Source organism: Bos indicus x Bos taurus, chromosome 29, assembly GCF_003369695.1.
Source record: "Bos indicus x Bos taurus breed Angus x Brahman F1 hybrid chromosome 29, Bos_hybrid_MaternalHap_v2.0, whole genome shotgun sequence".
NCBI lineage: Eukaryota > Metazoa > Chordata > Mammalia > Artiodactyla > Bovidae > Bos > Bos indicus x Bos taurus.
This window is the reverse complement of record NC_040104.1, coordinates 33,794,260-33,821,587: the sequence shown is the minus strand read 5'-3', so window position 1 is coordinate 33,821,587 and position 27,328 is coordinate 33,794,260. Positions and strand designations below refer to the sequence as shown.

Genomic DNA, 27,328 nt, shown 5'->3' with positions numbered 1-27,328 from the left:
GCAGCTGACCATGGGCAAGAGGAAGGTGACTGCAGTAAAAACTCAGGTTTTTCCATTTTTAGAAAAGAACACAATGTGCATTTTACAACTGAAATTTACGTTTTCTCCAGAAGGTTCTATTAGCTAAAGATCCTAATTAAAAATCAGGATTAAAATTTCAAAATTAAGTCTACTTTTAATTCATTGTCATATGTATACATATATGTGTCATATATGTATATACATGAGAGTGATTTAAAACGTATATATTTGGCATTCTATCACTGATTTACATATTGGAGCTATTTTTCACCTTATTGTAAAGAGTGTTGTTACCCTAGTGGGAAGGCCTTAAAAATGTTCAACCCTTTGCCCTAGGACTCCTACTTTTAGGAGTCAACTTTGATTAAATAACCCAAAGTGAAGACATTGATTTATCCAAAAAGTATATTTTTAATAAATATATAATTCTATTACATATTATTGTAACATACTATTAAAGAGTATAATTCAGTGGTTTTCAGTATATGTACAAAGTTGTGCAACCATTCAGTTCAGTTCAGTTCAGTTGCTCAGTCGTGTCCAACTCTTTGCGACCCCATGAATTGCAGCACGCCAGGCCTTCCTGTCCATCACCAACTCCCGGAGTTCACTCAGACTCACGTCCATCAAGTCAGTGATGCCATCCAGCCATCTCATCCTCTGTCATCCCCTTCTCCTCCTGCCCCCAATCCCTCCCAGCATCAGAGTCTTTTCCAATGAATCAACTCTTCACATGAGGTGGCCAAAGTACTGGAGTTTCAGCTTCAGCATCATTCCCTCCAAAGAAATCCCAGGGCTGATCTCCTTCAGAATGGACTGGTTGGATCTCCTTGCAGTCCAAGGGACTCTCAAGAGTCTTCTCCAACACCACAGTTCAAAAGCATCAATTCTTCGGCGCTCAGCCTTCTCCACAGTCCAACTCTCACATCCATACATGACCACAGGAAAAACCATAGCCTTGACTAGACGGACCTTTGTTGGCAAAGTAATGTCTCTGCTTTTAGATATGCTATCTAGGTTGGTCATAACTTTCCTTCCAAGGAGTAAGCGTCTTTTAATTTCATGGCTGCAGTCACCATCTGCAGTGATTTTGGAGCCCCAAAAAATAAAGTCTGACACTGTTTCCACTGTTTCCCCATCTATTTCCCATGAAGTGATGGGACCAGATGCCATGATCTTCGTTTTCTGAATGTTGAGCTTTAAGCCAACTTTTTCACTCTCTACTTTCACTTTCATCAAGAGGCTTTTGAGTTCCTCTTCACTTTCTGCCGTAAGGGTGGTGTCATCTGCATATCTGAGGTTATTGATATTTCTCCCGGCAATCTTGATTCCAGCTTGTGTTTCTTCCAGTCCGGTGTTTCTCATGATGTACTCTGCATATAAGTTAAATAGGCAGGGTGATAATATACAGCCTTGACGTACTCCTTTTCCTATTTGGAACCAGTCTGTTGTTCCATGTCCAGTTCTAACTGTTGCTTCCTGACCTGCATACAGATTTCTTAAGAGGCAGGTCAGGTGGTCTGGTATTCCCATGTCTTTCAGAATTTTCCACAGTTTATTGTGATCCACACAGTCAAAGGCTTTGGCATAGTCAATAAAGCAGAAATAGATGTTTTACCACTATCTAATTTCAGAAAAATTTTTATCACCCCCAAAAGGAAACCCCATAGTCATTAACAGTCATATCCCCTTTCTCCCTTTCCCTCACTACTTTCTCTCTACAAGTTGGCCTTTTGCAGACATTGCATAAATATGGACTGATTCATATAATATCAGGCCTTTTGTGCCTGACTTCTTTCACTTTAGCATAATGATTAACAGATATTTATTTGCAGGGTTGTAATCATGCAAAAGTGGAACTAATCAGAATATCTATATGAGGACCAATCGAATAAGTTCTGTTATTTCCATATAATGGCATAGCATATACTCATTACGAAAAATGTTATGAACATATTCAACAATAAAATAACAGCGATCAGTAAGAACTCTATAAGCAGCCATTTTTAACCATAAATGTATTCAGAAATATTGTGGAATCTGGGAACATACCAAAATATTTACAGTAGTTTCCTTTGGAGACTGAGCTCACGGACCTCCATATATTTTTCTCGTGTTCTTCAATGACAGTGTTTTGTTTCTGTGGTCAGAAACATTAAGCACATTTGAAGACCACACCTCTGCCTCTGCTGTACAGCTCCGTCCCTCCTCAGCCCTCCTAAACAGAGTCTCCCCTCATCTGTCCCTCAGACCAGGTCCGGAATAGCTACTTCATCGGGGCCGACGGCTCCCTGCGGCTGCTGCTGGCCAACGGCATGGAGGTGGCCCTGCAGACGGAGCCCCACCTGCTGGCCGGGACCGTCAACCCCACTGTGGGCAAGAGGAACGTCACGCTGCCCATCGACAACGGCCTCAACCTGGTGGAGTGGCGGCAGCGCAAGGAGCAGGCTCGCGGCCAGATCACCGTCTTCGGGCGCCGGCTTCGGGTGAGCAAGGCCTCCCAGCAGGGGTGGCTGAGTCCCGGGGGGCCAGGGAGGAGGAGGACTCTGAGGACTGGGCTCTGGTCTGGAAGCTATACTAGGGGAGAAGGCGCTCTAGGGCAGAAGGCGCTCGAGGGGAGAAGGCGCTCCCGGGCTTCCGTGTCTTAATCCGCAAAAGGGAACACGTTAAGCAAGCGCACGTAATCAGAGTCTCGTGTATTTTCACTTGTGCTAGAGAAAGGATCACTGGCTTGATGTTAGTCAGTTCTGAGTCGGGTTTCCAGCTTCTGCTGTTTCCTGAGTACTTTTGGGCAAATCCATGACCTCGTAAAGCCTCAATTTCATTATCCATAAAATGAGGACAATGAAACCAACTTACAAGTTGCTGTAATGATTAGAAATAGTACATAAAGTGTCTCATATGGAATCCTGATGCTGGGAAAGATTGAGGGCAAGAGGAGAAGGGGATGACAGAGGATGAGATGGCTGGATGGCATCACTGACTTGATGGACATGGGTTTGGGTGGACTCGGGGAGTTGGTGATGGACAGGGAGGCCTGGCGTGCTGCAGTCCATGGGGTCTCAAAGAGTCGGACACAACTGAGCGACTGAACTGAACTGATGGAATCTGGCACATAAAAGTAGTCAGTAATACCTATTTTAGTTGTCATCGTTATTCTTATCACGCATTGCTAATACGCATGAAGATTTAGTTTAGCTCTTTGGACCCTAAGCCACATTCTCCTTCCAGGCGGAGTTATCCTTCCTTAGTGAGCAAAACAACTCCACCATGGCTGTCACTGCCAGGGGGCTGGCTTCTGGAGTCTGGCATCTCAGAGCACTTTTCTGCATGTGGATGCACAGAACGAGCACTTTCGCTGCCTCACTCACATGTCTTTGCAGTGTGGCCTCTGCCCCAGGGCCAGATTACCTAGCTCCAGTTCCCTCCAGCTTCAGAAAAGGCAGGCAATGGGGAAAGGGAAATGGAAGGCCTGGTCCTGACGTTCAGCACAGCGCCTCGCAGACCGCACACAGGTGCTCCATGCAGCCTTGCTGAGCTGCAGGGCACCCCAGGACTGGGCCACATGTTCCTGATTCCTCAAAGCTGCAGAAACATCCTCATGCAACCTGGCCAGGGCTGTCTTGTACTGCACCCCACCCACCACCACCCCCACCCAGCCATTTCTTGCAGAGAAAGTTCATTTAAGGCCCTGTTTCACGTAGGAGGTAACCAGGGTCCAGAGAGAGGAGGGAGTTTTCCAGACTCGAATAGTTAGGCAGTCACTGGAAATACACACACTGTCTCATGGTGCCTTTCTCGTAGCAGACAAGTATGTGCCTGATTCAGTATCACATAACTGGAGCCCAGAAAACAGGGCTTCCTGTGGTCCTCAAGAATTCAACAGCTATCTATCTGATGTAGGAAACAGCCTTCCACTGATTCCCCAAGGAAGGTCTAGCTGTCTTTGTTCTTTATAGGACACTGTCTGCAGACTCACCGAGCCCCCTGTGTGAATTCTCCCGGAGTCCTTCACACACATTGGAGGCAACGGGCTACGTAGAACGCTTGACCCAGGTTTGAGTCCTGCCTGGGGGCCATGTATGTAGCCTTGAGCAGCCCCTCTAAGCTTCAGATTCCTCTGCAGAAACCAGATGATATTTCTGAAGCACCTAGCCCAGTGCTGGAAGACCCCAGGTGCTCAATAAAGAGCTGCCATTACTGCTGTTAGGATTTCCTCTCTGCCGCACGAACTGGACCAAAAGTTTCCCAGCCATTAATGGGTCCCTCTCCTAGGCTGAGACGAATGACGCTCCGGTCGGGTGGCCGCCACCTCCAAGTCCTCCCAAAATAAATGGCCACCCACAGTGGTGGCATACGGAATGAGAATGTTAGCTGGGTGCACCTCCCCGTAATGCAGTTCATTTTTTATACAACTGGGAACTTTTTTAATAAAGAAAGATGTAAAATCTCATTGCCGCCACTGCCGAGCACAGGAAGCGTTAGGCAGTTCCTCAGTGAGCTGCTTAATTCAATTTTATTAATTTTGCTGCAGAGCTGTAGCTTCTCTTCACTGGGGGCCCTCCATGGGGAGAGGGGGACAACTGGCTAGGTGGTAGCACCTTGTAGGGGAGTCACAAGGGACCTTCCCAAAGATGCTTTGTAGGGCCCCCATCATCGTTGGTGGTATAGAAGCTGCTTCTCCCTCTGCCCTCTCTGCAAAGAACAACACCTCTGATTTTTCATGGAAATTGTCTGCCATACTGTTTTTGCTTCTGCAATTGTGTTTGATTACCTCTGGGAAAGCAACCTTATTATAACCAGGCCATTCACAGCTAAAGTCGTCTCAGCACCATCAGTATAAATCCTGATTTTCAAGGCTTTAGAATTTGTCTGGGGAGAAGGGTGAGACACACACGTCTCTACTTCCTCTGAGAATTACCACGATCATTTGCTGTCATTTAATGGCTCCAGTTTCCTCTGTCCGTAGAACTTTTCAGGCAAGAATACTGGAGTGGGTTGCCGTGTCCTACTCCAGAGGAATCTTCCTGACCCAGGGATAGAACTCATGTCTCCCACATTGGCAGGAAGATCCTTTACCACTGTGCCACCTGCCGGGAGCAAATGTTCCAAAACCTAGGACAGTGTTCCCCAGGCGACCCACAGCCAGAGAAGGCATCCCAGACACACACACACACTGCCTCCCAGGGCCTCCAGAAAGAAGAAGATGCCTTGAGATGACCAGGAGGCCCTGATTGTGGTGGCAGAGGGCAGGAGAGACCCCAGAGGGGATGGGGACTCCAAGGCCCCAAGAAGGACCACAGATCATACGTTGGCATGTTGCAGTGGTGAGAGTCGAATCCAGGCCCAGTCACTCACCAGTCACGGGGTCTGGAGCCCTGTCGTTGACTGTGGTCTCCCTGGTGTCAAACACAAGAGCAGCGCCGGGCACATAAAATATGGGGTCAGGCACTGACTTACTGGGCCCACATGGCCACTCCCTTTCCAGGAGGGAGTTAAGAAGGATCTGCTTTTGTCTCCTCATCAGGAGAATCGCACTAGGAAATTACATGCATCATATGTGCTACTATTTACCCAGACTCTGCATTGTCTTTACCCTCACAAGCGCCCTGTGCAGTTGGCACGACTGTTCCCATTTTACAGATGAGGAAACTTGGCGGAATTGACAAGCGACAGAGCCACAGTCCAAACCCTTGTCTGCTGCCACCCAAGACCTGTGCCGCCTCCTCTGCTCAGCGGCTTCTCAGACCGAGTTCTCGATGTCTAGACTGACTCTGTGTCCGCCTACCCCTTCTCCAGGTTCACAACCGGAACCTCCTGTCCCTGGACTTTGACCGCGTGACACGCACGGAGAAGATCTATGACGACCACCGCAAGTTCACCCTCCGCATCCTGTATGACCAGACAGGGCGGCCCAGCCTCTGGTCACCCAGCAGCAGGCTGAACGGCGTCAACGTGACCTATTCCCCGGGGGGCCACATCGCCGGTGTCCAGAGGGGCATCATGTCTGAGAGGATGGAATACGACCAGGCGGGCCGCATCACATCCAGGATCTTCGCTGACGGGAAGACATGGAGCTACACCTACTTAGAGAAGGCAGGTGTCTGTCTCCCTCCATCACTGGCCTTGCCATATAGAAGATCTTCGTTCTGCTCAACCTAAGCCCAGGCCCAGCCTGCTGACCTCAATGGGATAAATCTGACCCATGTGGTCTCCGAAAGGAAATGTTCAGGAAAATCTGGATCAGAGGGTCAGGGGCTTCCTGGGTGGAGTCTGGATGGATTATGGTGAGGGTATGACATATGGAAGCTTCTGGGTGGGAGAATGTAAAAGTCTCACCTGATAGATGGGAGCTAGGCCCAAATACTATCTGGACTTATGGAGCAGGATTTGGAGTCTGCTCCCAGGTCTAGGGTACCTGGTGTGACCTGGTCACAGAGAACAAGACGGAGGCCAGGGGATCAGTATTAAGCAAGAGGTGCTTAATCCTGCATGTCACATGCTAAGAGTGGCGTTAGGAAGTCTTTCTGCTTCAAATCAGGCTTCATTTCATCCTGTTGTTGTTCAATAGCTCAGTCATGTCCGACATTTTGTGACTCTGTGGACTGCAACATGCCACGTCCTTCACCTTCCCTGTCCTTGACCATCTCCCAGAGTTTGCTCAAACTCATGTCCATTGAGTCGATGATGCCATCCAACCATCTCATCCTCTGTTGTCCCCTTCTTCTCCTCCCTTCAGTCTTTCCCAGCATCAGGGTCTTTTCTCATGAGTAGGCTCTTTGCATCAGGTGGCCAAAGTATTGGAGTTTCAGCTTCAGCATCAGTCCTTCCAATGAATATTCAGGGTTGACTTTAAAACTTGACTGGTTGGATCTCCTTGCAGTCCAAGGGATTCTCAAGAGTCTTCTCCAACACCACAGTTTAAAAGCATCAATTCTTCAGCACTCAGCCTTCTTTATGGTCCAACTCTCAAATCCATACATGACTACTGGAAAAACTATAGCTTTGACTATACAGATCTTTGTTGACAAAGTAATTAATGTCTCTCTCTGCTTTTTAATATGCTATCTAGGTTTGTCATAGCTTTTCTTCCAAGGAGCAAGCATCTTTTAATTCCATGGCTGCAGTCACCATCTGCAGTGATTTTGGAGCCCAAGAAAATAAAGTCTCTCACTGTTTCCATTGTTTCCCCATCTATTTGCCATGATGTGATGGGACCGGATGCCATGATCTTCATTTTTTGAATGTTGAGTTTTAAGCCAACTTTTTAACTCTCCTGTTTCACTTTCATCAAGAGGCTCTTTAGTTCCTCTTTGCTTTCTGCCATTAGGGTGGTATCATTTGCATATCTGAGATTATTGCTATTTCTCCCAGTAGTCTTGATTCTGGCTTGTGCTTCATCCACCCTGGCATTTCACGTAATGTACTCTGCATAAAAGTTAAATAAGCAGGGTGACAAGATACAGCCTTGAAGTACTCCTTTCCTGATTTGGAACCAGTCTGTTGTTCCATGTCCAGTTCTAACTGTTGCTTCCTGACCTGCATACAGATTTCTCAGGAGGCAGGTAAGGTGGTCTGGTATTCCCATCTCTTTCTGAATTTTGCAGTTTGTGGCAATCCATATAGTCAAAGGCTTTAGCATAATCAATGAAGCAGAAGTAGGTGTTTTTCTGAAACTTTATTGCTTTTTCTATGATCCAACAGATGTTGGCAGTTTGATCTCTGGTTCCTCTCTGCCTTTTCTAAATCCAGCTTGAACATCTGGAAGTTCTCGGTTCACATAGTGTTGAAGCCTAGCTTAGAGAATTTTGAGCATTCCTTTACTAGCATGTGAAATGAGTGCAATTGTGCGGTAGTTTGAACATTCTTTGGCATTGTCATTCTTTGGAACTGGAATGAAACTGACCTTTTCCAGTCCTGTGGCCACTACTGCGTTTTCCAAATTTGCTGGCATATTGAGTGCAGCACTTTCACAGCATCATCTTTTAGGATTTGAAATAGCTCAACTATTTGAGCTATTCCATCACCTCCACTAGCTTTGTTTATAGTGATGCTTCCTAAGGCTCGCTTGACTTCACATTCCAGGATGTCTGGCTCTAGGTGAGTGTTCACACCATCATGGTTATCTGGGTCATTAAGATCTCTTTTGTACAGTTCTTCTGTGTATTCTTGCCATATCTTCTTAATATCTTCTGCTTCTGTTAGGTTCATGCTGTTTCTGACCTTTATTGTGCCCATCTTTGCATGAAGTGTTGCCCTGGTGTCTCTGATTTTCTTGAAGAGATCTCTAGTCTTTCCCATTCTATTGTTTTCCTCTATTTCTTTGCATTGATCACTTAGGAAGGCTTTCTTGCTATTCTTTGGAACTCTGCATTCATTTCATCCTAGGAACTAGGAATCAGAAAAGGCCTCTAATCAAAAGTTGGTCTCAAAGAAGAGAAATGGTAATTTTGATGCCCAGATGTCTTTTGGCCTGTTACCTACTGACTTATTCATGAAACAGTCTGTATTTCATGCCACAGTTCTGATACCCAGATCCTGGCTTTGTGTTCTACACCTGGTCAGCTGTCCAGGCCCAGGCTCTGCTTGATCTGTGACCCGTCTCCCCTACCAGCAGCATTCACATCTGCAAGAGTATTATTTGTGGCAGTGTTAAGAGATACCCTGAAGGTCATCCAACATGACCTGAAAATCTGAACGCAGAGGGAAAGAATTTGTCCACGGCCATACACTGAGTCCGTTATTAGAAACCAGGTTTCCCCATTCCCATCACAGCCCACCCTACCCCTGGGGGGGTGTATGACCTGTTACTACATAAACAATTATGCAAAACCTTAAATGTCCTTCTCAGACAGGTCTTATCCTATAGGCCATAGGGAGTCAACAGAAGCTGTTTAGCAGGCAATAGACATTATCAGGGGTTTTCCAGGTGGCAGTAATGGTAAAGAATCTGCCTGCCAATACAGTTAGAGATAAGAGGCATGGGTTCAATCCCTGGGTTGGGAAGATTCCCTGGAGGAGGGCACAGCAACCCACTCCAATATTCTTGCCTGGAAAATCCCATGGACAGAGGAGCCTAGCAGGCTGTAGTCCATAGGATTGCACAGTCAGACACGACTGAAGTGACGCACACACATGGACATTATCAGACTGTGTTTAATCATTCTTGCTTGGGTAGGAAGATTGAGAAGGAATCTGGAGCAAGGGAGCCAAGAGAGAGGCTGCTGCAAATATTTATACTTTAGGCCAGTTCTCTCAACCCCATCCCACACTGAAATCATTTCTATACCCCACAAAGGGGCAAACAGACAACGCTGCTCACTGTAGGCAGGCCAAGGGTGGCAAGAAGGCCTTCTCTTAGCACATCTATACCCCATTGCATTATCCTAGGGCACACTGATTGGAAAGCTCTGGTTTGGGCATAACTTAGAAGAACCACTGGCTTCCTTGGCCTTTCATTCTTTTCCTTTAAGTCTGGGGCTCACAGACCTCTCCTTCCTCCCCAGCACCCTCCTCTCACCTCTCGGTTTTCCTCTCCCTCCAGTCTATGGTGCTGCTCCTCCACAGCCAGAGGCAATACATCTTTGAGTTTGACAAGAACGACCACCTCTCTTCTGTGACCATGCCCAATGTGGCTCGGCAGACACTGGAGACCATCCGCTCAGTGGGTTACTACAGGAACATCTACCAGCCCCCCGAGGGCAATGCCTCAGTGATCCAGGACTTCACTGAGGATGGGCACCTCCTCCACACCTTCTACCTGGGCACTGGCCGCAGGGTGATATACAAGTATGGCAAGCTGTCCAAGCTGGCCGAGCTGCTGTATGACACCACCAAGGTGAGCTTCACCTACGATGAGACTGCTGGCATGCTAAAGACCATCAACCTACAGAACGAGGGCTTCACTTGCACTATCCGCTACCGTCAGATCGGGCCCCTGATCGACCGCCAGATCTTTCGCTTCACCGAGGAAGGCATGGTCAATGCCCGCTTTGACTACAACTATGACAACAGCTTCCGGGTGACCAGCATGCAGGCTGTGATCAACGAGACCCCACTGCCCATTGACCTGTATCGCTATGATGACGTGTCGGGCAAGACAGAGCAGTTCGGGAAGTTTGGTGTCATCTACTATGACATTAACCAGATCATCACCACGACAGTCATGACCCACACCAAGCACTTTGACGCCTACGGCCGGATGAAGGAAGTGCAATATGAGATCTTCCGCTCGCTCATGTACTGGATGACCGTCCAGTATGATAACATGGGGCGAGTGGTGAAGAAGGAGCTGAAGGTGGGACCCTACGCCAACACCACCCGCTACTCCTATGAGTACGACGCCGATGGCCAGCTGCAGACTGTCTCCATCAATGACAAGCCACTCTGGCGATACAGCTATGACCTCAATGGGAACCTGCACTTACTGAGCCCTGGAAATAGTGCGCGGCTTACCCCACTACGGTACGACCTCCGCGACCGCATCACCAGGCTGGGCGACGTGCAGTACAAGATGGACGAGGACGGTTTCTTGAGGCAGCGGGGCAGCGATATCTTTGAGTACAACTCAGCCGGCCTGCTCATCAAGGCCTACAACCGGGGTGGTGGCTGGAGTGTCAGGTACCGCTACGATGGCCTGGGACGACGGGTGTCTAGCAAGAGCAGCCAGAGCCACCACCTGCAGTTTTTCTATGCAGACCTGACCAACCCTACCAAGGTCACCCACCTCTACAACCACTCCAGCTCTGAGATCACATCCCTCTACTACGACCTGCAAGGGCACCTCTTTGCCATGGAGTTGAGCAGTGGAGATGAGTTTTATATAGCTTGCGACAACATCGGGACCCCTCTTGCTGTCTTCAGTGGAACAGGCTTAATGATCAAGCAGATCCTGTACACGGCCTATGGGGAGATCTACATGGACACCAATCCCAACTTCCAGATCATCATTGGCTACCATGGCGGCCTCTATGATCCACTCACCAAGCTTGTCCACATGGGCCGGCGGGATTACGACGTGCTGGCTGGTCGCTGGACTAGCCCAGACCACGAGTTGTGGAAGCACCTTAGTAGCAGCAACATCATGCCCTTTAATCTCTACATGTTTAAAAACAACAACCCCATCAGCAACTCTCAGGACATCAAGTGCTTCATGACAGGTGAGGATCAGGGCTCATTCAGAGGGCAGGGACCTCGATTGCTCTGGTCATTTGGACCATCTTTCTTGACAAAGCCAGTATGGTATAATGGGAAACATTTACTTTCTCTTAGAGTAGTATTTTCCAAAGTATTTTTGAAGAAACACTAGTTAAGAGAAATGCTCTGTAAAAACTGGTTTTGGCATCAAATCAGTTTGATAGGATAACCACCATTCCAAAATTTTCATGATCCATTTCAGCTTAGGAAAGGCTGTATGAAGTCTTGTAGCAAAGGGAACTGTTTCATATAATTTCATATAATCACCCACTGTTTTTCCAACTTGTTTAACCATGAACCCCCCTTTTTTTTACCATGAAACCCTAATATTTCACTGGATGCATCCCTTGGGATGTATTCTGAGAGTTTCTGACCCAAAGATCAAGCTGGTTATGTGTCCCTGATAAACTGAGTGAAGGTATGACCAAAAAAAAAAAAAAAATCAGAAACAAGAAATCAGTTATCTTATTTGGGATGATGTGAATGGAAAATTCAAACTTAGGAGACAGAACTAGAGGAAAGATCCATTATTTCTAAGCTATGACAGTCACAAAATTTACTTAACTTCCCTTGAATTCCAGTTTCCTGATCTATAAATTGAAGTTAGAATATCTACCCTGGCTCTGATAAGTTAATATGCACATTGTATATCATAGAGCAACTATTAAAAGGTAAAACAGAGGCATAGGTTATCAGTCAATAGTGGAGATAAAATGAAGACTAAAATAATAATCCAAAGAGGGGAGGGGATGAGGGAGCAAAAGGAACAAAGAACAGATGGACAAATGGGAAAAAAAAAAAACCCTGGTAGTGAAAGGTTGTTGTTGAGCTGTGAAAGATGCTGAGATTCTTGGCCTCCGGAGAAGAGGAGTTCAAGCCGGGGCCAGTGATGAGGCTTGATCAATCAGAGCTTTTGTGTAATAAAGCTTTGTTTAAGTATAAGAGAGATAGAGAAAGCTTCTGACATAGACATCAGAGGGGAGTAGAAAGAGTGCCCCCCTGCTAGTCTTTAGCCAGATGTTTCATGTCTGTTAGGAAGCTGTTAATCAGATAAGAGAGACACCTCGAGGCTGATGGAGTTTCACCGGCCCCTCGCCCACAATATGCATTTTTGAGATAGGATGGCACGAGGTGTGTCATCCCCAGCCATAAAGCAGTTGATACGAATACTGGTTTGTTGAGTCATTGTCAGCCCAAGGTTTGAGAAAAGAAAAAAAGTTAGTCTTAGGTGGAACCATTTTGAAGGCAAATTCCAAAGCAAATACATGGTTTCATTAACATAGCTTAAGAGAAACATTTCCATAAGAAAAAGGCATTGGTGAGCTCAAGGTTTGAGAAAAGTTAAGTTCGGGTGGAACCAGGTGTCGTCATGGCAACACAGAATTTTAAAAGAAAAAAATCTGACATGTGCAGCCCTATTTCCTCTGTTTAGAGACCCCTGGCTTTCCTGCCTGTTACCTTCTCAGTAGGATGGTTGCAGGGATAAAACAAGATACATTTGACAATCTGCCTAGCACAGCTCATGGCTTGTGTTCATTCCTGTTCCTCTACTATCCAATTTTAAAAGCGGGCTTTGGTCTTCACTACTGTGAAACCAACTTGAGTGTAAAGTGCCCCAGAGGTCACTCATGCCAGAAATGCCTCCAGCAGACTCCTCCCAGCAAGCAGCCACAGTCAGGTCAGACCTCACAAGTCAGAGAGGCTATGGGGATTCAGGTCTGGTTAAAACCAGCCCTTTTTATAGAAGAGTATGTGTACTGGGCAAAAAGTTGGGCATGCCAACTTTGCCCCTCTTTTGTCCCATGATAACACCATCTTGCCCCATAATTTAAGGCCGTTTCCTTCATCCAACAAGGGCCTCCTCTGTGTAGCCACTGTTTTAGGCACTGGGGATAGAAAGACCATCCCTGCCCTCCAGAAATTCACCCTGCATGAGGCCAGATAGACACGCACTCTGAAGTATGAGAGGCCCGTGGTGAACGTTTGCCGTGATGGTCAGTGAAAGCATCAGGAGACATGTCAGGAGACATGGCTGACTCCGCCCGGGGAACCCCTGATGCATGAGGTCCACTTACGAGTGGACTTTCACCAGGTGATGGGAAGAAGGATGATCCAGGGAGAGGGGGCCGCGCATGCCAAAGTGCAGAAGGCAGCGTGTACAGCCTACACGAGAGCCCCTTAGGCATGTGGTGGCTTCCTGGGGCCCCAAACTTGGTGGCTCAGGCTGGACCTGTTTCTGCTGACAGAGGCCTAGAGGATTAGTCTTCATTCAGAGAAGAATTCTAGATGGTCCTCTAGAGAGCTAGAGTACCAAGAGTGGGCAGGAAGAGAGGACACAGTGGTAAGCAGGTGAGACGAAAACCTCCTTTGGACCTGAGGATGCACAGGAATATCCCAACAAGGTTGCCCATCGTTCACCCTGCTCAGCTTGCTGCCAGCCCTAGAACACCTTAGTGGGTTGTGAGGATGTTCAACTTATATCTGTCTGGATTAAGCTTGCCCTGTGCCTCATCCTCCAGTGAGGTTCCTGGTAGATGACTTGGCAGGTTACTGTAGCTGAAGAAAAAATGGTGCGAAAAACCATTTTACTACCAAAAGCCAAGATGCAACTAGTTCTCACTGCTAACTGCTAAGTCCCTTCAGTCATGTCCGACTCTGTGCGACCCCAGAGATGGCAGCCCACCAGGGTCCCCCGTCCCTGGGATTCTCCAGGCAAGAACACTGGAGTGGGTTGCCATTTCCTTCTCCAATGCATGCAAGTGAAAAGTGAAAGTGAAGTCACTCAGTCGTGTCCGACCCTCAGTGACCCCATGGACTGCAGCCTTCCAGGCTCCTCCGTCCATGGGATTTTCCAGGCAAGAGCACTGGAGTGGGGTGCCATTGCCTTCTCCGAGTTCTCACTAGACCTAAACATTTAGCTTCCACATAGGCTACCTGCAACCTCATTCACATCTAGCAATGACAATGATAAAAAGGGCATCTTTTTTCCAAAAATGTCTTCAAGGGTCCTGAGATAGACTCCAGTATAGGGTCTTAGGGCTTCCCAGGTGGCTCAGTGGTAAAGAAATCTGCCTGTCAAGGCAGGAGACACAGGTTTGATCCCTGGGTCAGAAAGAGCCTTTGGAGGAGGAAATGACAACCCACTCCAGTATTCTTGCCTGGAGAATCCCATGGACAGAGGAGCCTGGTGGGCTACAGTCCATGGGGTTACAAAAGAGTCAAACACAACTTAGCAACTGAACATGGATGCATAGGGTCTTAAGCCTGTATTGGATAGACTTATATCACATGATGACCTCTGAATCAGCCACTATGGCTGGGGAGATAGAATGTACTGATTGATTGGCTTAGCCTAGGTCATTCGCATGCTCCAATGAGGAATCCTTAGGTGGAGTCAGCATCCCTAAAAATACACGCGTACCTCAAAAAGAGAGAAAAGGCAGAATGGGATGCTAGGAATGCAACTTTAAAATGTCCACCACTGATCCCTCATATACACCTTTGCACTTGACCATCCCTGTTGCCTGTGAGATGGGGAGTACTGACGCCATTTACAGAGGCAGAAAGTGAGGGTCAGAGAAGAAAAGGAACCAGCCCAGGTAGAGGGGGCGAGGCTGAGCTTAGACCGCTGCTGTGTCTGACTCCAGGATCCTCATTCTTAGGTGAGTTCTCTCTGTAAAGTGCACAGCTGTGTTCATGTAAAAGGGATTGTTATTCTCCATCACTGTTCCAGGCAGCCATGCTGAGGTCTGAGACGGATTGGTGAAGAGCTATTTAATGTGAGGGAACATCTACCTCTGATGTCATAGGAAAGAAAGGGAACATTCCCAACTCTTTAGAAAAGCACAGTAGAAAAACCAATGAATAAATCAGTTTTCAGCATTTTTCCTAAAGGCATAACGGAAAGTTTCCCACCTTCCATCACTTATAATTAAGGCCCAGGCCTCTTTTCAGCCCCCTGGTTTCCTGGGAATTCTCATTACTCCTGATAGAAACTTTCCTCTGCAACTACAAATTCAGATGCAAGTTCTAAGCCTGAGGCAAAATGGCTTTGTAGCCATTTTTTTCCCTCTCCATTCTGTTTGTTTTAATTTCCCAAAGAACCATCTGCCATGATTCATAGAATCAGAGATACTTAGAAACTCAGTGAATATAGGGACTTTGGAGAAAACTGATTCAAGCGCCTCGTGTTTCAAATGAGGAAATGAAGGTCCAGGCACTTGGAGGCATAGGTGTTTCTTCTTCAAACACAGAAGAAACACAGAAAACCTTCTGTGAGCCAGAACCACGCTGAACACTTGAAAATACAGTAAGTTCAATCATTTATATAACAGACAGAACAGTTCCTGCTATATGATGGCCGATTCAACTGGTAACATTGTTAGTATTCTTCTCCATGACTTGGTGAAAACTATTTCTCCCATCAATTTGCAGACAAAGAAACTAAACCTTAGAGAGATTAAGGAAAATGTCCAAGATCAGTTTGTGAGTTGGGGAGCCAGCGTTTGGACCTGGGTTTTGTCTTGCCTTAACCATGTTCTTTCCCTTAAGTGATCTCTCTAGAAGTAGAATTTGGGTTTCCAATCTTCTTTCTACCACCCCTTCGCTTCAGTACCTCCAGGCTTCAAACCCAAGAGATGGACTCTGTAACATCCAAAATGCAAAAACAAGCCCCACCCCCCGCCCCGAAAAGGCAAACATGAGGCTTTTAGGGTACAGGCAACACGGGATGAGGTTGTTGACCACCAAAGGGCACTCCCATCTTTGGGATGAACTGTTTCACCAATGCCTGGACCCTAAGAACCTCCCTGACCAGAGATCTGTCTGCTTGGGAAGAAGCCAAAAGCAGACCTGAATGCCCACTGCCCAGAGTTGCTGGCTCTGAGACTAAATTCTGAATCCTGCCTTCTCCTGACTTCAGATTCAAGTCTCTGGTCACCAACTGCCTTGGCATCTTCGGCTGCCCCTTCCCAAGGAAGGCTGAGCCATGCTGGGACACAGGCTGTCTGTCTGTCTCCTGTGTATGTGTGTCAGACACTCAGTTGTGTCTGACTCTTTGAGACCCCATGAATTATAGCCCACCAGGCCCCTCTGTCCATGGGGATTCTCCAGGCAAGAATACTGGAGTGGGTTGCCATGCCCTTCTACAGGGGCTCTTCCCTTGCCAGGGGTCAAGCCTGGGTCTCCTGCATTGCAGGCAGACTCTTTACCATCTGAGCCACCAAGGAAACCCTGTCTGTCTCCTGTAGACCCCAGATCATCTCCGGCCTGCCACCTCAGGCTCTTCCTGCCCCAGCCACCATTTTCCTTTCTGATTCTCTCTCTGCCCTGCTGAACTGCTGTCTGGCTACCCGAAAGTTCCCAATACTCACCTGCCCACTCCAGGCCTTGCCTTACACAACAGCTTTTGCCTGAAGTGCCCCCCTCATCTCCACTGAAGTCTGACAAAATTTACATAACTTTCAGTGTCCAGCTTAAAGGCTACCTTCTTCATGAAGACTTGTCAGCCTGTAGGACCAAAAGACTTCTGCCCTCTGCTCGGCCTTTTTCTCGTGTCAGAGTTATCCATGCCATGTGTCTCGTCTCCCCTCCAGGGTCCTGAGTGTGCAAGCTGAAGGTCTGTGACACCAGTGCTGGGCACGGAAAAGACCCTCAGCCACAGAGGGCCAAGTAACTGATGGCACAGCCTCTTTCTTTTCCTCTTTTTTTTTCCCCCTGAAGTCTTGACTTCCTGATTCCATTCTTCAGTGAGCCAAATGCTCATGACAATATCCCAGCTGAGTATCTATACTGAGGACTTTCTAATTAGTAACCCCCCAGGAATATTATAAAAACCAATAAATTCAATGCCTATGGGGCTCGATCATCAAACCCAATATAGAGACTGGAAATGATGGCACAGGGAAGTTAGGTGACTTCCTTTGGCTGTCAGAGTAAGTAAAAGGCAGGATCGGGGGGCGGGGGGAACTCTTTGATCTGTGGTCAGGCCATCTCCATGGGCTTCCCCAGTAGCTCAGCGGTAAAGAATCTTCCTGAATGCATGAGACATGAGTTTGATCCCTGGGTCAGGAAGATCCCCTGGAGAAGGAGATGGCTACCCACTCCAGTATTCTTGCCTGGAGAATCCCATGGACAGAGGAGCCTGGCAGGCTATGATCCATAGAGTGAGCAGGAGTCAGATGTGACCGAAGCAACTGAGCACAGGCCAATGCACTTTGGCCCTGAGATTCGAATCTCTGCAGAAAGGATTGGGAAAGGGTTTAAGAGTTTATTTCTTAAGTGAATTTTCTCTTTGAAAGTCATTCATTAAAATCTTCCCTTTGGGTGTGGTTGTCTTCCGTGTCTTCTGTTGATGTCTAAGGTAGATGCAGAGCGGTCTTCATCCATCAACAGCTGCCCCAGGCTGTGAAGCTGAAGGTCCTTGGGGTAGAGTGACAGTAGAAAGAGGAGTTGGGAAGCCTAGGTTCTACATGTGTGACATCACTCTCAGATACATCCACAGGAGGGATCACTAGTCCCAAGAGCACACTCGGCTTCCATGCTATGAAACAGTTTCCGGCGTGCTTGTTGACTCTCCCACCAGCTGCCCACCACATCCTCACCCCACCCCAGCAGCCTTACTCTAGGCCGCCTTCTCGGGGTGTGTCACATCTGAGGTCCACTGACTCCACAGGGATGTTTCTGCTTCTTCTCTCCCACCCAGATGTCAACAGCTGGCTCCTCACCTTCGGATTCCAGCTTCACAACGTGATCCCCGGCTATCCCAAGCCAGACATGGATGCTATGGAACCATCCTATGAGCTCGTCCACACACAGATGAAAACTCAGGAGTGGGATAACAGCAAGGTAATTCACGCACATGGCTGACATTACAAGCATGGGTCCCACCAGCTTTTCAGAAAAGCTTAGGCCAGTAATAGAAACCAACGTGGTACGTTTGCAGTGCTTACCAGAAACTGTTGAGCAAAAAACTTAGTGACCCCGGCAAGTCACTATGGACACAGCCATAATGGCACACAGATCCTCATGAGCCAAATTAAGGAGTTTTGTATGTTACACTGAGTTTGGAGTTCTGCACAATGAGCCTTTGTCCCAACCCAGAACAAAAGTACAAGGAAGAAAGGTGCGTTCTAAATACAAATGTAATATTTCCTGAGCACCCTCAACATGCCCCTGCCCTTGTGTGAGGTGTTCTTTATAAATTAACAACAAAAATATCCCCCTGCATCATTGTTGTCATTTTACAGATTTAATGCCTGAGGCTTTCAAATGCCACCCACCAAAGATGGAGTAGCGTGGGATTCAAACTCAGATCTGTCTGTAGGTCCTCAAAACAGTGTTGCTCTCTCCATCTTCCATTCGTGACACAAAGACTCATAGAATTTCATGGTTATAAAGATCATAAAAGCGGTTGCACCCCACCCCCTCACTTCCTGCATCCATTTGTTCATTTCTTCCCACTGCCCCCCTCATTCATAAGATCTGTACAAGGAGCTGGCTCTTCCAGACCCCATGCTGCAGGAGCCCAGGGAAGGCAGGAATGAATCAGGCCGAGACTGGGCCTTCCAGGGGACCCCTGTCCAAGGGGACAAGAGACTCAGGAGGAAGTCTGGGTTGCAGGTGGCATATGGCTGGCAATCAGAAACTGACGCATCCGCATCTCTTACTCCGGCCAGATTCCGTGAGGTCTCAGCCTGGCTGTTCCCTTCCCCTAGACTCTGGAGAACATGGTGCTGGACCTCTGTTGTCTGATGGCACCTACAACTTCCTCTCCACACTCTATTTTCATTTCTGCTTTCTTTTCTGTATCTCCACTAGACCCTGAGCCCCAAGGGGGCAAGTAGTGGGTCTTATTTGGTACCCGGCGTACCACCTTGCATATTTCTCAGGTGCCTGGAAGGAACACTTTTTGTTGAATGACCAAATAGTTGAAAGAGGTAAACAACTCTGCGAGTTCAGTCTTTTCCCCCGCTTTACAGAGACCAGAGTTGAGAGAGGAAACTTGTCCAAGGCCAGCTGCAAAGTAGCAGAAGGCGATGAGAGCCCAAGCCCATCTGGTCGCAAAGCCTCTCTCTCTCTATGGCCTTTGCCTGCCCTCTCCAGCCCCACCGTCCCTCCCCTCCAGGTCCCCCCAGCTGCCCATGGCACGGTCTTCCCAGGGCTGCTTCCAGCCTCTCAGCTGCGCCCCAACTCCAGGCTCCCTCCACCACCCACTCCCAGAGCCACAATCCCTGACGGCCCCTTTGCCAGCCTCTCTTGTCAATGAATTATTGATTTCTGCCCTTGGCAAGCATCGGAGATCTTTGTTGTTGAGCACTCTGGCTTTCGCGAAACTCTAGGAAATAATTGTTCACAGACAGGGTTCTATTAATTATAAAGAGGACTTAATTTCAGTGAGAAGCTGATGGACCTGTTTCTAAAGCTGTTTGCCTGAGTTGCTGACAAGGCCGTGCAGCCTGCCTGAGAGTGGCTTCCCATAGCTCCCTGAGCCATGGGAGGGACAGGTATGCCAAGGAGACAGGCCCAACCTGTTCCCTAAAGTAGCCAAGAGCAGGGGCACGTAAAGGGCCTCCAGGAAGCATTGTAGAGATAGAGGCCATCCTTGAAAACCATTTCTAAATGTGGTGGAGAGCAATAAAGCAGGTTAAGAGGATTCATGGACTTCCCGGGTGGCATTAGTGGTAAAGAACCTACCTGCCAATGCAGGAGATACAAGAGATGCGGGTTTGATCCCTGGGTCAGAAAGATCCCCTGGAGGAGGGCACGGCAACCCACTCCAGTAGTCTTGCCTGGAGAATCCCATGGGCAGAGGAGTGTGGCGGGCTACAGTCCACAAGGTCACAAAGAGCTGCACCGACTGAAGGACTTAGCACGCACACAGAGGGTCATATAAACCACCGCTTTCCGTCTTACTAAGCCCCTAGCCAAGAGTACACCCTCGTCATTGCCATACCTGACATCACCCCCTCATCCTCCAAGTCCCAACCCAGGTGTGAGCCTGTCCTTGAACCCCGCCTTCTCCACCTCGCCTCTCTGCTTCCAGACTGGTGTCCTGAGCTGTGTTTGCTCCTCCCGACTCCAGTAGCCCTTGAACTGAGCCTCTAGAATCAGAAAGACCTGGGTTCGAATGTTGGCTTGAATACCTACTACTGAATGACTGTGGGCCAGTCTCAACCTCTTTGAGCCTTAGCTTCTCAGACGTAAAACCAGAATAATAACACCCCTACTGTATAAAGCTATTGTGAAGATCCAACAGAGAACGAATGTGAACTATTCAGCTCAAAGACCAAGACATGTTGGCTATAGCCGTTACGGTCACTTCTCTTAGGCCACCAGTCCTCACACTTGATTGTAGTTCTTCGCTGTACGTTTGTCTTTCCCCACGAAACAAGGAGTTCTTCAAGGACAGGGATGATGTCTGCTTCGTTGTTCTGACCTCAGTGCCGAGAAAGGAAGTGAGCTCAGAGTAGATGCCCCCTGAGCAGCCTCTGAGTGGAAGGAAGGGTTAAATACATGGGTTCTTTTACGGCAAACCCTGGATAATGGGTTCAGTGTCACCACTTCCCAGACCGACAGAGTGCTTAACAGCAGGACTAGACGCTACTCGCACAGGGGCCGGGCGTCCTGGTGGTCAGCAGTAGAGCTAGGTGCTACAGGTTAGTGTATTTGTATAAGTTAGACTTGGTCACGCAGGCTGGTTCTCCAGTTCCCTGGTGGTTTCCCCACTTTATTTCACTCTCTCTTTCTCCTCCCCACCTCAGTCTATCCTCGGGGTGCAATGTGAAGTGCAGAAGCAGCTCAAGGCCTTCGTCACCCTGGAACGTTTTGACCAGCTCTATGGCTCCACCATCACCAGCTGCCAGCAGGCCCCAGAGACAAAGAAGTTTGCATCCAGCGGCTCCGTGTTCGGCAAGGGGGTCAAGTTCGCCTTGAAGGATGGCCGCGTGGCCACAGACATCATCAGCGTGGCCAACGAGGACGGGCGGCGGGTGGCTGCCGTCTTGAACAACGCCCACTACCTGGAGAACCTGCACTTCACCATCGACGGGGTGGACACCCACTACTTCGTGAAACCAGGGCCTTCAGAAGGTGACCTGGCCATCCTGGGCCTCAGCGGCGGGCGCCGGACCCTGGAGAACGGGGTCAACGTCACCGTCTCCCAGATCAACACGATGCTTAACGGCAGGACTAGACGCTACACAGACATCCAGCTCCAGTATGGGGCTCTGTGCTTGAACACGCGCTACGGGACCACTCTGGACGAGGAGAAGGCGCGGGTGCTGGAGCTGGCCCGGCAGAGAGCCGTGCGCCAGGCCTGGGCCCGTGAGCAGCAGCGACTTCGGGACGGGGAGGAGGGCCTGCGGGCCTGGACCGAGGGCGAGAAGCAGCAGGTGCTGAACACGGGGCGGGTTCAAGGCTACGATGGCTTCTTCGTGATCTCAGTCGAGCAGTACCCGGAACTGTCAGACAGCGCCAACAACATCCACTTCATGAGACAGAGTGAGATGGGCCGGAGGTGACAGAGAGGACCACGGCCGGGACTTCTTGCCAAAGACAGCTACTCTTTTGTGGCCGCGGACCTGACTGTGTTGTACTTAAAAAAAAAAAAAAAATCCTTTTTTTAACAAGTGCAAAAAAACAACAACAAAAAAGATACTTGGTTGCATTGTAACTCATGCAACATACTTTTTTTTAAGAAAAGAAAAACACAGATTTGGCCTTCACACATTTTTTGCAAAGAACAGAGGGTATTTTTTTTTTCTGTAGTGTGATCACAATGAAAACTTGACTGTCTTTTGTTCCCTTTTCCTTGAGGAGTTTTCCTTGTTGTTTGGGGCACATTTCTCTTCCCTGAGATGCAGCCCCTGGGGTGTGTCCTTGTCTGTCCCCAGGTCCCCAGTGTGATGTGAGACACGAGTGTCTGTGCTAACTTGTCCACGTGCAAGGCTATCTTCCACGGGGGTCGGGCAGGAGTGAAGGGTGCGGAGAGTCATGGGCCAGGAGCAGATTTCCGGAGGGCCTGGAAAGAGGGTCTGCAGGACCCAAGGATCTTTGGCCAAGCTCCCGCAGATAGGTGGGGGCGCTTTTTAACACTGTGTTCCATGCCCCCGGAGAACCACGGATGGTTTCATCTTGCTCTGGGGAATTTCATGATCTCACGGCACCTTTTTCAAGCTGCCCCAAACTCCTGTCCAAGCTTTATATTTTGATGCTAAACGAAACCCCCAACCCCTTTTGCAAACCCTGTGTAGTTGTCAGTTGCCACTCCCATGCTGGGACGGAGCATGTGTCTCCTGGGTCTTTTTCCCAGTCTGGCAACCTCGTCCTGGGGGCTAAGAGGCAGAGGTACCCAGGGCGTCTGTGGTTGATCAGTCCTCCCGTGATGTTCCTTATTCAGCTCCTCTTCTCTCCCAAAGCCAGATGTGAGAACCAGCACTGCACGGCCGGCCCTGAGTGTGGGCACCATGCCCGGAAGAGAAGGTCACCCACAGCACAAGGATGGCATTGGTGGCAAGGATACCAGCCTGCCTTCCGAGGTGAAGCCCTCTCCCCCAGGACTCTGGGCATCTTCCCTCCATTGCTCAGCTGCCACCACTGAGAACTAGGAGTGTGGAGAGAGGTGCCTGGTGGCCTTCGGTTCCGGAAAAGAGGTTTAAGGAAAAGTCAGCCAAAGAGAGGAAGGCGTGAACCAAGCATGGTTCTAACCAGCTCCCGAAGGCACCTCTGCTTCCCTGTTAGTGTCGGGCTAACTGCAGAGCTTGGGATGCAGGAAATGCCTTCTGTGAAGTTCTTCTAAAACAGATGACAGCTTCTCCCCTTCTAGAGGAGCCCAGCCAGGGTTTTAAAGTGAGATGAAGGAGCAAGGAGGAGAGAAGAGAGAACTTGGTGTGGCCTGGCAGCATCAAGCTGCCCCTCCAGGACTGGGGGCAGTGCTCGCAGACGCAGGAAGCCAGGCTGCAGTTGCCCCTGTGAAGACCCACGCCTGAGGGCAGTGGGTAGAGGCTTGTGGCCAGCCCACACCTGCAAGGCTTGTGGGAGAGGCAGCCCCCACTGGGCTGGAGGGGAGTACTGAAGGGAGGGGAGCGCCTGGGGCTCCTTGCTCCTGTCTCATCTGCCTAATTACCATCATCATTACCTCTCACAGGAGGCTCTGGGAGACCAGGAGCGGAAGCCAAATGTTCCCTTTTAAGCTGGGCTTCTTAGAAAATGGGACTTCTATGGGTTACATTTTACATTAAGTGTGGAAAATGAATTCTGAGTCTGAGCTCTTTCCCCGTGGAAACCTTGTTGGACTGACAAGCTCACGGCACCTTTATAGCCTTACTCACAGAGTCTTCAGAATATTCCAGCAGTGAACGAAACCGAGACGGTCTCTTGCCGCGTGAGAATTGGTGAAGCGCGCGGGCCGGGAGCCTGCCTGGCAGAGGGAGGCCCCCGCAGCTGCTCGGGAGAGGAGGTCTCGCCTGACGTCGTTCCACTGGGACGAGAGGATGCGTTTCGCTAAGTGCTCTTCCTGTTTCCAAAAAAAAAAGTGACACTGCCGTGACAGTGCATCTTGGCCTTGTTTGTCCACCGCGTCCAGAGCTCAGCCGAGTCAGATGGCAGGGCTTCCGCGCCCACCGTGTGAGGCGGGGGCTGGTGGCGGCGCCCATCTGGCAGGATCCTTCTTGAATAGGATGGAAGATAGTTGGGCCTGAAGAACACATTTTGTTTTTTATTTTCAACCCAGAATAGACATGCCTCTCAAATGTCATCTTGATGGAAGGGGTCCTTGAGCAATGGGGCCCTGAACGTTGGCCTAGATAATCAGTTCCACCCTGACCTCCTGACATCAGTCCAGACCTGCTGGGAACGTCAACTTGGAGGTCAGAGCCAAATGAACCATCTCCCTGTACCTCCCCAACCCTCTGACTCTCCAACCCCAAAGTCACAGTGACTGTTAAAGATCAAAGTCATGGAAAATTACTGAACATTCCATTTCTTTAAACGAATGATGTTCTATTTTTTCCTGGGCTACACACCACCAAGGAGGCCTAGCTGCTGTCTGGGAGGAAATGGGAGCACCCCCAGCCTGTAGAGAAAGGGTCTCAAGTGTGGGGCAGGCAGCCTCGTGCACCTCGGTTTTGCCTTGTGCAGTTGCTACTGGAGACGGTGCTTCTGGCTTCAGCCCTTGTGAGTTGCTTTGCATTCGAGCCAGCAGGTGACTCAGTGCCTCTTCTCGCAATGTCTTCCCGCTGGGACCAGCAGTCCCAATGTCACAGCAACAGTCTGAAGGCATAAGCCAGCGTTCCCAGTGCCAGCCTACTGGCCTCCAGGCATCAAATCCCATCTTTGATGGCACCTGCCCTTTTGACATTAACCAGCCAAAACGTGTCCCTTCCCTTGAGAGACAGCCCTCCCTCCCTGGCCCTGGTCCATTATTCTGTAGGATGACAGCTTCTGTCCCAAGAAGACAGAAGAGCTGTTTGTGGAAGCTCCTTTAGAAGAGCTCCTACTTCCTCCTGAATCCTCCACAGCTGCCTCTCTGTCATCACCTTAAATAGGACTTCAGTGATTCCCCAACTTTGGTTTTATAGGATGAGATTTCCTTGTCACCCACCCACCAGCCAGACATCACTGGAGGGGGGACCTATGACAACAGGAAGAAGGCGAAGAAACTCCATGGTAAATGACCCCTGATGCTTGCCACTCAGAACTGTTTGCTGAGAACTAAACCACGGAACAGACCAGTACCTGATTTCTACCTAGGGATGGAGGATTTGAAACCATTTCTAAGAAACTGACCAGAAGTTGAAAATGGCCAGAGGATATGATTCTAATGAATCAGGATGAGGTGGGGCTGGGAGCAGAAGGTGATGTAGATAAGGAAGGTGAATAAAACGGGGCAGTGTTTTCATAGACACATAACAGGGGGCTTCCCAGGTGACAATAATGGTAAAGAACCTGCCTGCCAACGCAGGAGACACAAGAGACGCAGGTTCAATCCCTAGGTCAGGAAGATCCCCTGGAGGAGGGCATGGCAACCCACTTCAGTATTCTTGCCTGGAGAATCCCATGGACAGAGGAGCCCAGCGGGCTACAGTCCATAGACTCGTAAAGAGTCGGACACGACTGAAGCAACTTAGCACAACAAGGAATCAGATTTGTTTCTTTTTTTTTTTAAATAACCTTTTTAGCTATGACTTTTAAGTACCACCTTTAACAATGGCAGGGGTTTCCAAAATGCAAAGAAGATTTCCACGTGAAATCTTAGAATAGTTTTACATTGGTAACCTTGTACCTGCAGTTGCCACATGGTGAGGACCGTGACACTGAGCTAGGTGCCCAGGAGGAAGGAGTCGGCCAGGCCTCAGCAGGGTCTCAGATTTTGGGGTTTGTTCCCCCGGTGCTCAAAGTCAAATCTATCCTCTACCCCCTCACAGTGGCCACTAATGCCCCAGCCATGGCTTCCCGTCCCAAGCTAGGGCCCACCTCCTTTTCCTTCCCAGAAAGAACCCAGTCTCCTTTTCCCCTTGGGATCCTCATTTAGGACTAAAAGCCCTCTATTGAAGGTTCATAATTCCCAGGTAGGTTTATATACTTGTCTGTATTTTATTGGACAGGAGGAAATTAAAGAACTCTGTAGTTCAAGGCCCTTTCATTTAGCCTTCGAAAAACAGCAAACTCATTTTAAAGACTCATTGCTCAGGTGATAGAAACTTGATCCTCTCCAACCTTTACATTCTCAAAAAACCAGCCTTGTGTACACGACCGCCCCAGACAGCGGGCCGATGTTGGGTTTCTTACCCTCTCTGGAATGCCAAAGGCATGGTACCAGGTGACCTCACGGTCCCCAGGAACATGTGTTTGATTCTGAGGGCAAACTGCCAATGGAGAACGAATGCTCCAGCAGGCTCCGCTAGCCTGGCAGAAGCTGAGTCACAGATGTTTGGTGGTGCCCGGCAGCCCTGGATTCACCAACACCAGAATCCCACTTTTCTAGACCCGCCTGATGTTCTTCAAGACTTCTGAACCCGCAGCTTTGGCAACGGGACTCTCCCAAGCTGCCTCTGGACGACCAACACTGGAGACTCTGGCCTTACCATGTGGAAATAATTTTCCTGAAGTCTGGAACTAATTTTGAGAAGTTTTTTTTCTCAACACTTTTGTGTTTCTAACACTGTATTCTTGACTGTGTAAATACCGACAAGGCTGTAAATAAATGCAGATGTAGATACCTTCTAGAAAAGAAAAGAAAAAGGCATAAAAACAAAACCAGAAGTGACCCTGTGTAGCCTTCGTTGACAAATAAAAGAATATTTTGTGTTTAAAGGTGTCTAGTGGCCTTTTGTTTGGAGAACGGTGGCTGCCTGAGCCAGCTCTGAGTTTGCACTCCAAGAAGCAAGCTCAGTTCTCAGGAGGACTGCCAAAGCTCTGGTCCTCGGCCCCAAAGTCCCCCTTAAGCCCTCCAGGTGACGCCTGTCATAGCCAGGCATTTCCAGAGGACACAAAGACCCTGGGCCTTAACCTCACAAATGCCAAAGCAACTCTTTCACCAGCTACGCCCCACTGTTCCCCGGGGCCATATCCCAGCGGCTCTTCTTTCTGGCCTCAGGGACAGACTCCAAGTGGCCGGACAGATCGACACTGCCCTAAGGAGACAGCTACACTCTGCCACTTGTTCACTGGGTCACGTCACTACATTCCACGTGGGGTGTCACTAGCTACACTTTCAAAAATAAATGTATATTCATCATACAAATTATTATAGCCACATGATACAACTTGGGGGAAAAAGGAGGAAAATTCCTTTCGCATTGTTTTGGATTTTTGTTTTTTGCTCTATGATATGTATTTTTTTTCTGAAAAAAAAAAAAAGAAATCTAAGGTAGGTGTAGTCACCGCAGACGGGTAATTTTTCACCCTGCCTTTTTCAAAGAACCTCGCGTTTAACCTCAGGTCCAGAAGTCAGGGATGACAGCTGGTCACTTAGGAAAATACATTTGCTAAGCCCAGCTCCCTAGTGTGAATGGTGAACCTTATGAAAATTCAAATAATTGAGGACAAGAGTGAGAACAGAAGGCTCACTGCTTCCCATTAGCCTTGGGTCTGGCTTACCACCAGGCCCCCC

The 27,328-nt window shown here is 48.7% G+C and overlaps 1 protein-coding gene across 11 annotated transcripts in view; it reads left to right on the top strand.

Annotated features, from left to right (window-relative positions):
• TENM4 (teneurin transmembrane protein 4) overlaps window positions 1-26,529 on the top strand; it is a 1,822,236-nt gene extending 1,795,707 nt beyond the window's left edge. For 8 of the 11 annotated variants that reach the window (XM_027532088.1, XM_027532098.1, XM_027532094.1 and 5 more), the window contains 5 exons: window positions 2,272-2,507; window positions 5,821-6,117; window positions 9,566-11,180; window positions 17,921-18,063; window positions 20,979-26,529. In XM_027532088.1, the coding sequence (XP_027387889.1) occupies window positions 2,272-2,507; window positions 5,821-6,117; window positions 9,566-11,180; window positions 17,921-18,063; window positions 20,979-21,737 (3,050 nt within the window). In that variant the 3' untranslated portion in view covers window positions 21,738-26,529. The remainder of the gene's footprint in view (window positions 1-2,271; window positions 2,508-5,820; window positions 6,118-9,565; window positions 11,181-17,920; window positions 18,064-20,978) is intronic. The other 3 variants (XM_027532097.1, XM_027532095.1, XM_027532090.1) reach the window with 1 other exon arrangement.
• The last annotated feature ends 799 nt before the right edge of the window (window positions 26,530-27,328 follow it).